Source organism: Medicago sativa, chromosome 2 (assembly GCF_051527215.1).
Source record: "Medicago sativa cultivar Bolivia chromosome 2, Bolivia_mono, whole genome shotgun sequence".
Lineage (NCBI taxonomy): Eukaryota > Viridiplantae > Streptophyta > Magnoliopsida > Fabales > Fabaceae > Medicago > Medicago sativa.
Window position 1 is genome coordinate 77,149,133 of NC_140750.1, and position 15,834 is coordinate 77,164,966.

General features: G+C 34.2%; 1 protein-coding gene across 1 annotated transcript; it reads left to right on the forward strand.

Moving 5' to 3' along the window:
* Positions 1 to 7,717: 7,717 nt before the first annotated feature.
* LOC146950935 (putative E3 ubiquitin-protein ligase XBAT31) lies at positions 7,718 to 10,729 on the forward strand. Its single transcript, XM_085746897.1, has 8 exons — positions 7,718 to 8,051; positions 8,151 to 8,210; positions 8,314 to 8,385; positions 8,475 to 8,596; positions 8,700 to 8,840; positions 8,940 to 9,047; positions 9,397 to 9,652; positions 9,927 to 10,729. The coding sequence occupies exons 1-8, from the start codon at positions 7,872 to 7,874 to the stop codon at positions 10,317 to 10,319; spliced, it is 1,332 nt and encodes a 443-aa protein (XP_085603023.1). The 5' UTR covers positions 7,718 to 7,871; the 3' UTR covers positions 10,320 to 10,729.
* The last annotated feature ends 5,105 nt before the right edge of the window (positions 10,730 to 15,834 follow it).

Below are 15,834 nucleotides of genomic sequence, written 5' to 3' on the forward strand. Positions count from 1 at the left end.
CAAACCCGGTCCTAATAGGATTGCCATGGCAACTACCATCCACATTAAGAATAGCACCTGAATAATTATTATTATTCCATCTGATGTACCTGTTAGTTGTAGCAGCAGAAACAGAAGGGGAAAAGCTTAAAACAATGCTCTCAATCGAATTCTTGATGTTGCAATTCAGGCGCTGTAAAGACCAAGTTTCACCACCTAAACAAATAAGATTGCGATGTCGCCATGACAACCAAACTCCAACAGAAAAGGTGATAGCTTGAGGACCCTTAGCTCCTTGTCTAAGCCAATCATAAGCATCAATAGAAGAGAAAAAAATCTGAATTGGTGAAGCCTATCTGGTGCCATAACATAACGGAGAAAGTACAATCCTGAACACAATGGAGAAATGTCTCGTTATGAAGACCACAACGAGAGCATATAGCAGAAGGAGCTATATTCTTATGATTCAGCAGAGATAAAGTTGGTACCGCATTATGACAAGCCAACCAAAATTAAAGAAGAATTTATACTTTTTAGGTAAATGAAGCTTTCAAATCCAAGACCAAGAGTGTAAAGGCAAGTTTTGACCAGTTGAATCAACATTATGAAGGAGCCAATGACAACCACTTTTCGGAGTATAAGTACCATTTTTTTTATTACTCCAAATAACAACATCTTCAACAGAATCATTGAATTTCATATGAATGCGGTTTATATGATCAGAAGTCGGATGAGATAAGTTGGTATAAAGAGTATTTGTGTGCGGGTTATTAGCAGTGAGAACATCTTTTACGGTTAGCTGTAAATTTTGGATATCAATGTAAGGAACAAGATACACAAGGATGCCGAGAGTACTCCAATTGCCGAACCAAAAGGAAGAAGATCCTGACCCCGCACGCCAAGAGTAGTCTTCTTTGAGAACATTTTTTGCTTTGATTACAGATGACCAAATAGATGTGCTACTAGAGCTAGCATTTGTTTGAAGAAAATTTTGACCGGTTGCATATTTATTTGAGAGGAGGTTGACCCAAAGTTTATAAGTTGATTGAACCAAATCCCAAACAAGCTTTCCAAGCAGGCAAATATTTGCATCCCGGGATGATCGGATACCGAGGCTATCTGAATCGATTGAAAGTGCTCAACTATCCCACAAATAAATAATTAATAATAATACTACTTTTTTTACAGAATAAATAATGCTATATATATCACACATATTCTAAAATTAAAAATTTATATGTTATATGCATGGCTTTTGATTTACTTTACGTTTGCAACTACTCAAAAATGAATGAAAAACGTTCCTTTCCCTTAAAAGAAAAACATTGTGAGCCCGTGTCGTATGACTCATCCATACATTTAATAAATGATTATTGTTATATCTATCTATATTTATCTAATTAGAATTAAAAAATGTAGCTCGGGTGGTAGCTCTATCAACATTGATATATAGGAAGGTACAATTTAAACTTTTGATTTCCCAATTCTTGATATATATGTTATCATAGTCATTTGACTACTTAAAATAAAATTGAAAAATATAAATAAATATAAACTTGTTGGTTTCTACAGCAAGCAACTCATGACTTATGGAAGGAATGGTCACTGTTGCCGACTACTATATACTTATATTATGGCTCCTTAAAGTTGTTTTTTGGGTTTTCAAATATCTTATCTATGATTGTGAGTTTCGTAGTTAATTAAGGCTGGTGGTTAATCGTTTAGTTGCGTCCACTTTTGGAATGTGTGGAGGATTAGAAATGTAATACCATTTTGATTTTGATATTTTGGTCACTGTTTGATCAAAATATTATTAAGATGTCGGTATACTCTAGAACAAAAAAATAAATGAAAGCGCCGTCAGTTAGTTTAAGAGGAATCAAACATGTACACACGAGGATCACAACACTATTATATGTGAAAATTCATATTTTAGATTTATTCACTAAATAATGCATGTAGGCAATTTTTTTATCTAAGATAAATGTTTTTTTATTTGAAAAAAGGAAAAATTGACAAATGTATCACCGTGGATTTTTTTTGTGGTGGCCAGGGTTTGAACCACGGAATTTGCATATTTTATGCATTGTCCATACCAATTGAACTAAGCTCACCGTAGATTAAATATGATTATTATTATAAAATTTATTAATGTAAAATTTAATATTTCAATTGAAAGAAAGACAATTAATCAAACAATTGAACTCAAATAGTTATTAAACTTCACCAATAATGATTTATTCAGGAGAATCTGACTTTAATCTTTGAATTGAACAATTCATTGATTATTAGGGCCTTTTTTTCATGAGAATCGAAACGTTAACCAAAAAATACAACTTGTATAATCACTCATATCATTATTTGTTACTCAGTATATTGCAAGAAGATTTCTTAATGAGTTATGCTACCAAATGTTCTTTTTGGGTGTCCAATTGTCATGAAAGATGAGTCATGATAAACTGCTAGAGCATGCTAACAAGTGTTCTAAAAATGCTAATTAATCAGGATGTTAAAAATGAATTTCTTTTATTGAAAAATATGCATTCAATTTAATATTTTATTACCAACTTGGTGTTAGAAGATTTGACAACATATAACTCTCTCTAAAATAACCAAATTCAATTCATGTAGTCTACCATTTGAAAGATATCTCAACCATCTGATAAAAAAATTTAAAATAATTTATACTACCTCCGTCCCTAAATTAAGACCCTTTTTAAAAAAAAAAATTGTCTCTTTTTATAAAACCCATTTGGTATTTCTAAATACATTAATTAATTTTTTACCAACATACCTCTATTTATTTTATATCATTTTCTTCAATCAACATTAAAATACTATGTTGTAAACATGCACTAACCCTCTCTCTTAAGGGATAAAATTAAAAACAATAGTAATTACAAACAAATTTATTATCTCTTTCAATTTTCTTAATTCCCATTATTTTTTTCAAAATGACCCCATAATTAGGGACGGAGGTAATATTAAATATATATGCTCTGTAAATTAATTTGTCCGTTCCACTTACAAATTTACCCTGGTGATTAATTCTTATTGGTTATTGGATAAATGACCTACAATTCTTCGATGTAGCTGGACATGGTTAAAAGTACTTTGATACAAATGTACATGAAAATATTTGGATAAATGACCTATGAGTTTTCTTTGTAGGTCATATTGATTGATATTGATAATGAAATCACCTTATATTTCTACATTTTGAACGTATACGAGGGATCGGGTATAGTGGACAGGTGTAAGGAGTTGCATTTCACCATATGGTCCATGGAGGTGTAAGACTCAACATCCTCAATACGGAGTAGTATAAAGACATTGTCAACGTCCTCTTCAGATGTAATGACTCAGTCAGTAAACAAAATACGGAAAGGTATTTATGTTTCAAATGACGTTATTCAAAGTACAAGTCATCCAACAAGAAGGAATGTAGACCAATAGACCATTGACGTTATCTATATTTTTGAATGGTCTTAAGGTACGTAGCTATTCAGTTCAAATGTCAATGACCTTAAGGTACTCTTACTAAAATCAACTGTATACAATCTAAAAATTAACTGTATATATATTAGATAACTTCATTTTAAAAGTTAGCGTCAAATTTTGGTCTCTCACACAATACTTAAATGTTCTAAAATGGTATAAGACCCAAATACTTCATTTCCTCAAGACACAATTCAACATAACTCTTCCCTTGTCTCAAATCCTCTTCGACTCGACACACCTCCAACCACCACCGGATTTAGGCGTTTATGGATCTCGTTTGTAATGGCTCATCTATCACTCTCCAACGACTCCTCTTCAGCACCTATAAATTTCATCCTACACAACTAAACAATATACACAATTCTTTTCATACAAACCTCGACGCGCCTGCGCATGAACACACATATATATTAAGAAGAAAGAAATCGACTATGACACATTAATATATTATAAACTTCACAAAAATATAAGTATTATTAAATTTAATGTGTATTTTAATGCACTTTTTAAAGACTTTTCTTAAAAACTTTCAGTAAGAAATCAAATATGATGTCATACGTTTTTTTTTCCTGAATTCCATAGAAACGAAAAGTTGGTAAAAAAAAAGGTATGTATTTTTATGGCTTAATAGCAGTTTTAGCCCCCTAAATTTCCCGAAGTTGCGATTTTGGTCCCCTAAGAAAAAAAAACTATAAAACCGCCCCCTAAGTTTTGCAACTATAGCAGTTTTGGCCCCCCAATGGATTTTTTTTTGGCCTTGGGGGGCCAAAACTGCCACAGGTGAAAAACATAGGGGGCAGTTTTGTAGTTTTTTTCTTAGGGGGCCAAAATCACAACTTCGTGAAAGTTAGGGGGCGAAAACTGCTATTAAGCGTATTTTTATTGCTCTAATTCTAAAAGTTGACAACCCTTAGAGATTTGTCCATTTTAGATCAATTTTGTTGGTTAAGGTTTTGGCCAATAGATTAAAGATAGTTTTTTTTGACAAAAATAGATTAAAGATAGTTGTCGGCAGTATTATTTTTTAGACTAAATTTGCTTTTGTTAAAGTGATGCAAATTTTAGACGGCATTTTGATTGCTAATATGATTGTAGATGAGGCGAGAAAATTGACGAAATAACTCATTTTGTGTAAAGTGGATTTTTAGAAAGTATATGATTCAGTTGAGTGGGAGTATCTGGACGCAGTGAAGGCCAAAATGATTTTTCCAGTTATGTGGAAGAGATGGATTTTAGAGAGTATAAGCTCGACATCAGCTTCAGTGTTAGTCAATGGTAGTCTGAGTGATGAGTTTAAATTGAGGAGGGAGTTGAGACAAAACAATCCACTTTCTCCTTTTTGTTTTTGTTTTTAATTGGTTTTAAAGGACTGAATTTTATGTTAAATGCTTTAGTAGATGTTGGTTTGTTTGTTGGGTATAAGGTCAACTCTTAAGATCATATGTATATTTCTCAATTTGTAATTTGTTGATGATATATTAACTTTGGGTGAGAAGAGTTGGGAGAATATAAGGGCGTTTAAAGCTAATCTCATTCTTTTTGAAAGGAATTTTGGATCAAAAGTGAATTTTCATAAAAGTTTGTTAACGAGGTGAATGTGATTGATTCTTGCTTGATGGAAGCCTGTGTTGTTGTTAATTGTAAAATTGGTCATATTCTATTTCTTTATCCCGGCCTTCCTATAAAAGGCAACTCTTGAAGTTATATTGGTGGAAGGGTAGGAATCTTTTGTCGGGTGGTCAAGTGGTTGTTCTGAAATTTGTATTGTCCTTGTTACCCACTACTTATTTGTCCTTTAAATCTCCCGTAAGAATAATCACTTCTATTGAATGTCTTTTTAAATATTTTTATCGGGGGGAGGACGTGAGGAAAGTGCATCAGTTGAAAAAAGTGGAATAAGGTGTGTCTTCATTAGGAGAGTGGTGGTTTAGGAGTGCATATATTTTGGAATTATAATATTTGTCTTTTAGGTAAATGGTATTCGAAGATGCATGTGAATCAGGGGGGTTATGGTTTAAGGTGTTGGGGTGTGTTATGGGGTGGAGGATGGTCGAGTGAAGGATAAGGGTAATAAAGCATCTCTATGGTGGAAATATATTTTTGGTGTAAGAAGAGGGTAAGGTTGAAGGATGGTAATTGGTTTGATGATAAATTGGTGAAAGTGGCGGGTCTATGGTGGGAGGGGAGACTTTTATGTAATAAATTCATATGATTTTTTGAGTTAGTTGATAACCGTTACGTGACAGTGGCAAATATGTTTAGTTTAGGGTAGAGTGTTGAGGGTGAAGGGTGGATGTTGTGTAAAGGATCCATGTTTAGGAGGAGGAGAAGTTGGAGAAATGTTGTTCCTTGTATAATATTTTTTTTTGTGCAGAAAAATAAGTTTGGTAACATGTGTTGATTTTGATGATAACTTGGATATTGCGCTTACATGTGTAAATTCAAGCTAACATGTGTAAATTTTATTTGGTTGCGCTCACATGTGTAAATTATGTGCCATTACAAGTAGTAAGATCTTGTATCCTTAGGATCAAGGTAGGGTGTGTCCATTAATCTTACAACTCTCGGTAACCATGTCAATCGAAAACTTGGGATCACTTTTAACTATAATACAGGAAAAACCTTGTTCTCGAGCAATTTGTAGCCATGTGTACATTCTCCATATTTATGCATGAAGGGCATCACAAGTTCCAATCCTTTGAGTATATCCTTTCAACAAGGGAGTGCTTGAATCTCGATAAAGACCATGACCTGCACCATCCATTGAAACCTTGCAAGCTTTGTCATAGTTAAGTTTTATCCAATCTCCCTGAGGATGCTTTCAATTGATGAAAATGATCTTCTGCTGCCTCTGATCATTTGGACGTTGAAAGCCTTCTTCAAAAATAGTTTTGTTTCTCCAATTAGAAAGGAGCCAACACGCCTCAATAAAAAAGTTTGCCAACTTCCTTCTATCTCTCCAACGTTTTTCTTATTAAGGTTTTGAAAAGAATTATGATATAATGACTTCACTTTTATGACAACTTTTCCAACAATCTAAAAATACTAGTTGTCAAATACCCTCAAATACCCGTATGATATATTGGCATAGTGTTTTCAAGCCTTTTTTCTTTTTCTTTTACAAAAGAGAAATTCTTACATGAACTCTTACCTAAGAAATCATTCTTACACCCAACCAATTAAAATCAAACATCTCATTAAAATAATAAAAATAATTAATATCATAATTTTTTCTCATTATTTTTAATATTTCTCTCTCCTTTTTTCCACTTTCTTTAACCAACAAAAACCACCCACCACCATTTATGTTTCCATTTCCTTAATTAAAATCACATTTCTTTTAAAGTTAATAACATATGTCATATTTTTATTGGTTGGGTGTAAGAATAATCTCTTAGGTAAGAGTTCATGCATAAATATCTCTTTACAAAAATACAGCTATATACATTGAGTTGTCAAAATAGTTAATGCAAAATAAATGTTCAAATATCATTTCTCTTTTGAAAATACATTCCCTGCAATTAAGAATTTTTTTTTTAGTAATTCGATTAGATCTTACTATCCTGAGCCAAATACTGGTTGTCTGGTCACAATTCCATCCTCCCAGCTCAAATAAAGTGGTCCCATAAGCTTCTACGAACGTTGGTCATGAGACGCTAATAAACTGCAATCCACATGAAAATTTGGATCCAATGAGACCCTTCCAATCTCAAATCTTCGCTCGACCCCTTGTTGAATGTTCATATGTTGCAACTCATAACCACTTTAAATCATATGTTGCAACTCATAACCACTTTAAACCGTGAAATGACAATTTTGGATAAATTTACTCTATTAATTTAGATAAATGCACTCTATTAATTTAGGTAAATGGTTTTTTTTTTTTTGTTTTTTGAAGGAATTTAGGTAAATGGATATCATTTATTGTAAGTAAAAAAAATGTCAATTATTTTAGAGTAGCCTGAATTGGGTAGTTTTTTTTGGTGGTGAAAAACTTGACTCAAATTAATCAAGGGGGTACGTACATAGTATCTAATTTGGGGACCTAACGTGGCAAAGCTTAACGCAGAATCTAAGTAGATGCCCCAAGTCATTCTGAGACACAGCAACCGCTATTCACTGACACAGTCAGCTACCATCTCTCTCTCTCTCTCTCTCTCTCTCTCTCTCTCTCTCTCTCCAGACATTTCACATTTTTCTGTCACTATAACTAACATTAATATCTTCTATATCACACAACACACAGTTACAAGTTATTACAAACTTTATTCTAAAAATTTATTCATTAATTTATATACAAGTTATTATTATATCACTCACCAAACTAGGTAGCTCATCCATTCAAACCAGAGGTGAAGTTCAACCACTTCACTTCCCCTCTCCCCGACAACATGGGTCAAGGTCTTAGTTGCAGAGGTAACAATGATCATGGTCTCTTCATTGCTGTCCAACAAGGTAACCTTCAAATTGTCACAACTCTGTTACAACAAGACCCTTCTCTTTTCCACCAAAAAACTCTCTTTGATCGTTTTTCACCTCTTCATATTGCTGCTGCTAATGGCCAGATCGAGGTGAATTCTTTTTCCTTATTTTCTGGCATTTCTGCTAAGTTTAGTTTAAGAATTAATATTCTATTTTGTTTTGTTTGTAACATTTCTGTTTTGTTTCAGATTCTGTCAAGGCTTTTACATGGATCTGTTAATCCAGATGTTTTAAATCGAAAAAAACAGGTAATGGTTGGTTATGTTCCTTATTTTGCATTGTGTTTTTTGGCATGTTGGTTTTTGTTTTTATTGCTATAAGTGTTACCTTTTTGATTAACCCTTTTTTCAGACTCCTCTTATGTTGGCTGCAATGCATGGAAGGATTGCATGTGTGGAGAAGCTACTTGAAGCTGGTGCTAATGTAATTTGGAAAATTTCATTTTTAGTTTCATTTGTTAATCCATAGATGAATTTGGAAAATTGATGTGTGGAAACTATGAAAATCTTCAGGTTTTGATGTTTGATACGGTTAATGGAAGAACTTGTTTACACTATGCTGCTTATTATGGCCATTTTTCTTGCCTTAAAGCTATTCTTTCTTCTGCTCAATCTAGTCATGTGGCTGCTTCTTGGTTTGTCCTTTTTCTTTTTCAGAATAATTCTTTTTTCCTGGATTGACTTTGACTTTGATGCTATGCTGTTGTTGTTTTTTAAATGTTTTTGAATTGGTTGTAGGGGATTTGTTCGGTTTGTGAATGTTAGAGATGGAAAGGGTGCGACGCCGTTACATTTGGCATCTCGACAAAGACGGCCTGAATGTGTACATATTCTATTAGACAGTGGTGCTCTTGTTTGTGCTTCGACCGGTAGATATGGGTACTGATCTCTCAATATTCTATGGTTAATTAAAATGACTTGAATCTTATGCATTCTTCTGTTTTGTGTACTAATGAATTGTTATTTGAAATTTTGCAGCTATCCTGGAAGTACTCCCCTTCATCTTGCTGCTAGAGGGGGGTCTCTTGATTGTATTCGTGAATTGTTGGCATGGGGCGCAGATCGTATTCAGCGTGATTCATCTGGGTATGGTTTGATTTTGAGACTTGTTAACATATCTAAACATAATTCATCTTCATTTATGTGGCTTATTGGTTTGTATATGGATTATTTATGTTAATGTGTTGAAGTTATTGTAATATCAAACATCTAAGTCTTTTAGGCAAATCTTTGATATGATAATTTCATAATTTGTTTTAATACTCATATCTAGCATTTTCTTATTGTAACTTCTCAAATTTAAGGAGAAACTTTCTTTATTTAACGATTTAGCTGTTTTAAAGTTGAATGGATTGTAGCATTTAATTAGGCATTTTTTTCCCCTCATCAATTATTTTATCCCTAAATTTTCATGTTGTTTGGTGCGTTTATGCAGGCGTATACCATACATGGTTGCTATGAAACACAGACACGGATCATGCACGTCCTTGCTAAATCCTACATCTGCTGAGCCTCTTGTTTGGCCATCTCCACTGAAATTCATCAGTGAACTTAATCCGGAAGCCAAAGCCTTGTTAGAACAAGCTTTGATGGATGCAAACAGAGAAAGGGAGAAAGATATATTGAAGGGGAAATTTTACTCTCTTCCGTCTCCATCACAATCAGATTGTGTAGATGACAATATCTCCGAGGTAATTTGACTCCTTTTGTCCGCGTGCACACATACACACCAAATTCTTGTGTTTTGCAATTGAATTAATCATAATGCTGAAATGTTGCTTATTTGTTATGTGTATACAAACCAAATGAATTTAAACTGAATTTTTGTGATATGCTATCTGAATTTATCATTTGTTTCAATCATAGGCTGAGAGATTTGATTATTTGGCCAAGTTTAAAATTTGCATTATAAATGTGATCCAAAAAAGAAATAGCATTCTCATTGTGGAATATGATATTATGCAGGTCAGTGAGTCAGAATTATGCTGCATCTGCTTTGAGCAGGTATGCACAATTGAAGTTCAGAATTGTGGTCACCAAATGTGTGCACAATGCACATTATCCCTTTGTTGCTACAACAAACCGAACCCGACAACTACTTCTATAACTCCACCAGTTTGTCCATTTTGTCGAAGCAACATAGTTAGACTTATGGTTGTCATGAAAATTGAAAATCACGACGAAACTGATCAAGACAACGTTGATATCAATTGTTCAAAGATAAACAAGTTGAGGAAACTCCGAAATTTGAACGACAGCGGTAGTAGCAGCTTCAAAGGATTATCTAGTGTGTCGTTCGGAAAGTTGGGCGTCCGAAGTTCAGGAAGGGTTGCTGCTGAATGGATTGATAAAGAATGATGCACAGTGGCTAGTGTGGCTACTGCTTCTAGTATACTCAAAATCAAAAAATCAAATTTAATGATTCCATATTGGTTTAGGCACGGTAACTAAGTGTGTGCTTAACCATCAAGGTAAAATGAAAGTGAAAAAGGGAAGGAATAATATGTAATTTTGGTTAATAAGCAAAGTGAATTAAGGCAAAGAAGTTCAAGGTAGGTACCAAATGTTGTTGGAGATATGTCAAGGTTTAGTAAGTGTTATATCAATTAAAATTAATATTGCTTGAGCATGAAGAAGCATCATATTGATTGATGATTTTGGGCATTGTTAATAGTAATAATATTATTATTATACGCAAACAAGTAAAGTGAGTATATGATTTCTCTTGAAAAGGGTAAGTTTATGTTATGGGAAAATGTATTTGCTTATTTCGTTGCATTTTTTTGTTTATATTTCTTTGTACGATACCATTTTAGCAATAAAAATACAAAAGAGAAAGACAAGGTATGCTGTTGCTTGTCACGTGATATGTCTCCGTTAGTTGTGGGTTGAATTATGGGTACACTTTGGAGAATCATAAGATATTTATATTTCTAAATTATTATAATTACAAATATAATTATAATATATAACATGACTAGGACAAGATCAAGTCATGTGTCACATTTGTGGCTGCGTGGGTGAGATCTAGGGGAAGTCATTAACCATATAATTACGTAATTTTGACATGTAGAATTGGAATTGTTACATAGTTGATCCACTTGTGTTAGGTCTAATGATTTTGTTATGCCAATTGGCCACTAGTCCACTATATTCCGTGTAAAGTTGTAGGATGAAGAAGATATTTGTTATTTTATAAAATTTATGTTGAGAGCTTGTTATTTAAAAAAGAATTATTTATATAAAATTATTATTTAATGAATGGCTATGAGAGATTATGTTGAAAAGCTCTTTTGCACCAAAAAATGGAAACAGGAAAGGCACACATCGTAGAAAAACAAGGAAAGAAAGTAATGTCACTTTCACACATGGCCCAAAATAGTATAGGTGTCATTTCTCAATAAGCTGCGGTTAAGATGTTTTGGCGTTTGACCTCTTCTTTGATGGCTTTGTTCCAACTCTCAACAGTGTGCGACCTTCAACACCAACCGTATCAACATCGTATAGCTATAGCCAGGGAGAGTATATCATTTGTTTTTCAAATTATTTAAATTTCCCCACCTCTTTGATCTGGCTGAAAACAAAGGGGTGACGGTGAGGGAGATGGAGAGGAGAGGGTGGGCGGATGGCGGCGGTGCCTGGTGTGGAGGAGGCGTCTTCTGGCTTGGGAAGATGAGTCTGTTACGTAGTGTTCGTCCTTGTTATGTAACATTGTTTTGCAGGATTCTACTCTTGACAGGTGGCGGTAGGCTCTTGATCTTATTAACGGTTACTCCGTTAAGGGGACTTATTAGTATCTTACGTTGCCTGATACACCTGTCGAGACCGGCCTTTTTGATGCAGCTTGGTTGAAGCATGTTCCGTTAAAGGTTTCTGTGTTTGTTTGGCGACTCCTTCGCAACAGGCTCCCCACTAAAGATAATCTTATCCGTAGGAAAGTTCTTCAACACGACGACACTTATTGCGTTGGAGGGTGCGGCTGCCTGGAAACAACGTTACATCTCCTCTTCCGATGTGACATTTTTGGTGGCTTGTGGTACCGTGTTTATCAGTGGGTTGGAATATCTTTCATATCTCCCGAATCGGTTCGTGATAATCTTCATCAGTTTGGTAGTTTGGCGGGGTTACCGCGTTTTACTCATTCTTTTCTCAAAGTGATCTGGCATGCTTGTGTTTGGGTCGTTTGGAAGAAAAGAAACAACATGATTTTTAACTGCAAAGCTCAAGATTTGGTCAATTTATTGGACAGTTACACTAACTGGTGGCGGCACCCAGTGGCGGAGCCCTTCGTGGGCTAGGGTGGGCCACGACCCACGTGGAAAAATTAAAAAATTAATGATCATAGGTCTACCTTGCAAGATTTTATACAATTGTGTGTCGGTTTTAGATTTCGGTTGATCCAAATTCCTCCAAAGTGGTGTAGTGGCCCACCCGAAATATTTAAATTATTCATTTATACGTTTATTTTGCGAGTCAATTTTTCAACATTTATAGTTTTCCGTGGTTTCAAAAGTGGCATACGTGATTTTTTTGATGCTTATACTTGGCATATTGTAATGTCAACTGAAAATTCTTTCGGTTAACAGACGTAATGTACAAAAAAAAGTTTCATAATTTATAGTAGTTGTTAAATACGTAATTATTTAAGTATCTACCCTAACTTTTTAGTCAAACTCCCTCATTTCAACTTCGTACTTAATGCTTATTACAACTTTAATTTGTCTTTATAAATTTTAATTAATTTTAGTGGCCCACCCGAGTTTTTTTTTTCTGGTTCCGCCACTGGCGGCACCCTTTATTATGCATGTGTGTTAGAGAGTAGCTTTCTTCTTGTATTTTCTTCGTTGTGTTTTTCAATTGGCATCAGACGCTAAACATTGTATTTTGTAGGGTGATTCTCTATTGCACACCTTGTGGGAGATGGGTCACTTCAAAAAACCATTTTGTGACAATTTTTATGATAATAGTTAGAGAGATGGTCTTAACTCCTCTCTTATATTCACATGATATTCTTATTTTATCTCTCTATTGTTTTGATTTTTGTGTCACGACCTAAATTTCTTTGTATATTTTGATTGTCCCAGAAGTTGTCTCATAAAATGGATGTTCAAATAACATTCCTCTTTCAAATTAAGTGTATGGAAAATGAGGAAAATTATAAAAACAAACGATGTATCTCAACCGTATAAAAATACGGTGTTCTTCAATGTTAGATTTGTGTTCCTAATCAAATCTTTATGAAATCATAAAAAAGAGTATGGTTTGGTGGCTATTTGTTTATGCGGCAAAAAAAAAAATTAAATATGTGTTTTTATTTAAACAAAGCAAAATTACTGCATTTCATTAAAGATCAAGGGATACAATGTAGAAGAGGCTTCCTGAAAAGTATGGGGGCTAGGGTGTGATAAGGCAACTCTAGCTATATTATGAGCTACCTTATTTGCTTGCCTCCGAACAAACGACACTACGTAATCGGAATTACTATATAAGAGGCTCTTACATTCAAAAACTAAATCACCAAATTCATTGGAGAGAATATTGCGAGCTGAAAGAGCGTCCACCAAAGTCTTACTATCCGTTTCAAAGGTAACATTGTGCATGCTATTGGAGATTGTCATTTTTAAAGAGTGAAGAAGGCCAAGAGATTCCGCTTCCAGGACTGATACAGATAAGTGGAGGTATTCAGATTTACCTATTAATAAAGCTCCTGTAGAGTCTCGAAAGCACAAGCTGTAAGCCATAGTTGTGTTATTGTTAAAGAGGGCGGCATCGACATTACATTTAATGTATCATGACTGTGGCTTAGTCCATGCTGGTTGTTGATCTTGAGGAGTCACCGGATGCTTAGCTTTTTGCATGCAACTCCATTCGTGTAGTACATCTTGAGCTCGGGTAATGATGGAGGTGGCTGAAGTATCAGTTAAATACGTGATTTTGTAAAAATGATTTCTGCTAAAAGAAATATGAATATAAACTGAAATATGAAAATAAACTGATTTATGTTTGTATATATTATTATGTAAAAGATTAGTTGAATAATATATCTAAATAAAAATTAATTGTAGAAGCCACAATTTTAAATACTAATTTCAACTTAAAATTAATTTTAATCAAGAATATTTAAACATGTCAAAATTAGTTCCACATGTCTAAAAACAATTCTAAGTTCAATTTTTTTTTATCTTCCCAAAATGAACAAACATACATTTAATTTATTTTTGGTTGAGCAATCTCCAATTTTCTTTTTCTTTTAGAGCATCTTCAATTTAGGTATCTAAGTGAGTTTTATAGAATGGTGAATTGTTTATTATTTGTTCTTCTCATTGGAGGAACCATGATGTGGCAATGTGCGTAGCAAGAAAAATGATTGTAGAAGCTTAAATACACTATTGTATCATCAAATTAAACGTTGGTTCGTTTTTACAAATTAAAAGTTGTAAATAAAAACATTGTTAAAAATACGAGGTGCTTAATTTTTCTATCGCTGAGTAAAAATATGCTCAGTTGGCAGGGACATACATTATTATATACAGGGGTCGGGGTTCGAACCTCAGACACTTCACTTATTCGCTTTAAAAAATGTGAATTCTAGTCACTAAGCTACTTGATAAAAAAAAAATGCTTGAGTCGCATAATTGTGATGCCATAATGTGAGAGTTCCTTAAAGATGATTATGGAACCAAGTTTGAGTTTCTTATAAATTTATGGAAATGCTCTTACACCGTGATTTTTACACCCTTTAATATCTAGCTCAGGGTGTTGCTAACAAATATGAGTTTTAGACGAGGGATACATATTAGCGTTGACGATGACAAGATATTAATATAATCTCTTTATTTTTTAATAAGATATTAGTATAATCTCTGTTGCCGACGCGATGCTGCAAAAATATCTTCTCTCTTTTTGTTGATAATTTGCTGGAAAAAATATACTATTAAATATTAGATCTCAGATTTTTTTTTAAGAATCAAAAATGAAATATATTAACAACTGGCAATGAAACCTCTTAAGCACAAGGTGTACTCAAGAAGTCATCCCACAAGGAAACAAACAATCAATTCATAATTACATCAGAGAGGTCAGTCAATACCCAAACACAGTAATGGGTTCGACCACCAGTTATGATTGCCATAAACAAAATTGACATTATGAGCTTTAAGCCACCATAAAGAGTGATATTTGACCTTTTCTAACAAATCTATCATGGTAGTTTGAACATTCTTGAAAACTATGTTGTTACGTTCATTCCAAACTAACCACACTCCCAAGAGCCACAATAACTGCATAAAAGAACGTCGTTTTCGAGACATTCCAAAGGAGTTAGTAAACTGAAAAAAATGATCTTGCAATGTAAACGGATCAACTCCGGAAATGCCCAACCAATTCCTTATATGCTGCCAGATAGAGCCAAAGTATGCACAATGAAGAAACAAGTGAGATGACGATTCGTCATGCCCACAACCCGCCATGCACATGACATCCGCTTGCTGAAGAATACGTCGTCTGAAAAGATTCAATTTCGTAGGTAACCTATCGTGGAGCAATCGCCAAGCAAGGATCGACACCTTCAGGGGTACCTGCTTATGCCAAACCAGCTCTCCCGCTGTCACTATCATAGGAGCCGACTGATAAGATAAAATCTGATAGGCTCCGCGGGCTGAGTAGCCTCCCACAGTGTCAGGAAGCCACTACCACCTGTCATAAACATTAGTTTGCACAACAAAATTATTAAGTAAAATTCTACATTCGCCTAACATCTCCTCCTCCCACGACCACAACCGTCTCTGCCATCTCCAAGCATCTCCCCCTACCTCCCAACCGTGCCTAAACATATCAGCTACCGTAATATGTTTATTCACAGCTAAGCCAAATA

What these genes read in the sequence shown, in the direction of transcription:
- LOC146950935 (XM_085746897.1), top strand. Translation starts at nt 7,872, where the DNA reads ATGGGTCAAGGTCTTAGTTGCAGAGGTAACAATGATCATGGTCTCTTC. An exon ending in TTTTAAATCGAAAAAAACAG is followed by an intron (nt 8,211 to 8,313) that starts GTAATGGTTGGT and finishes CCCTTTTTTCAG; the next exon opens with ACTCCTCTTATGTTGGCTGC. An exon ending in GCTTCGACCGGTAGATATGG is followed by an intron (nt 8,841 to 8,939) that starts GTACTGATCTCT and finishes GAAATTTTGCAG; the next exon opens with CTATCCTGGAAGTACTCCCC.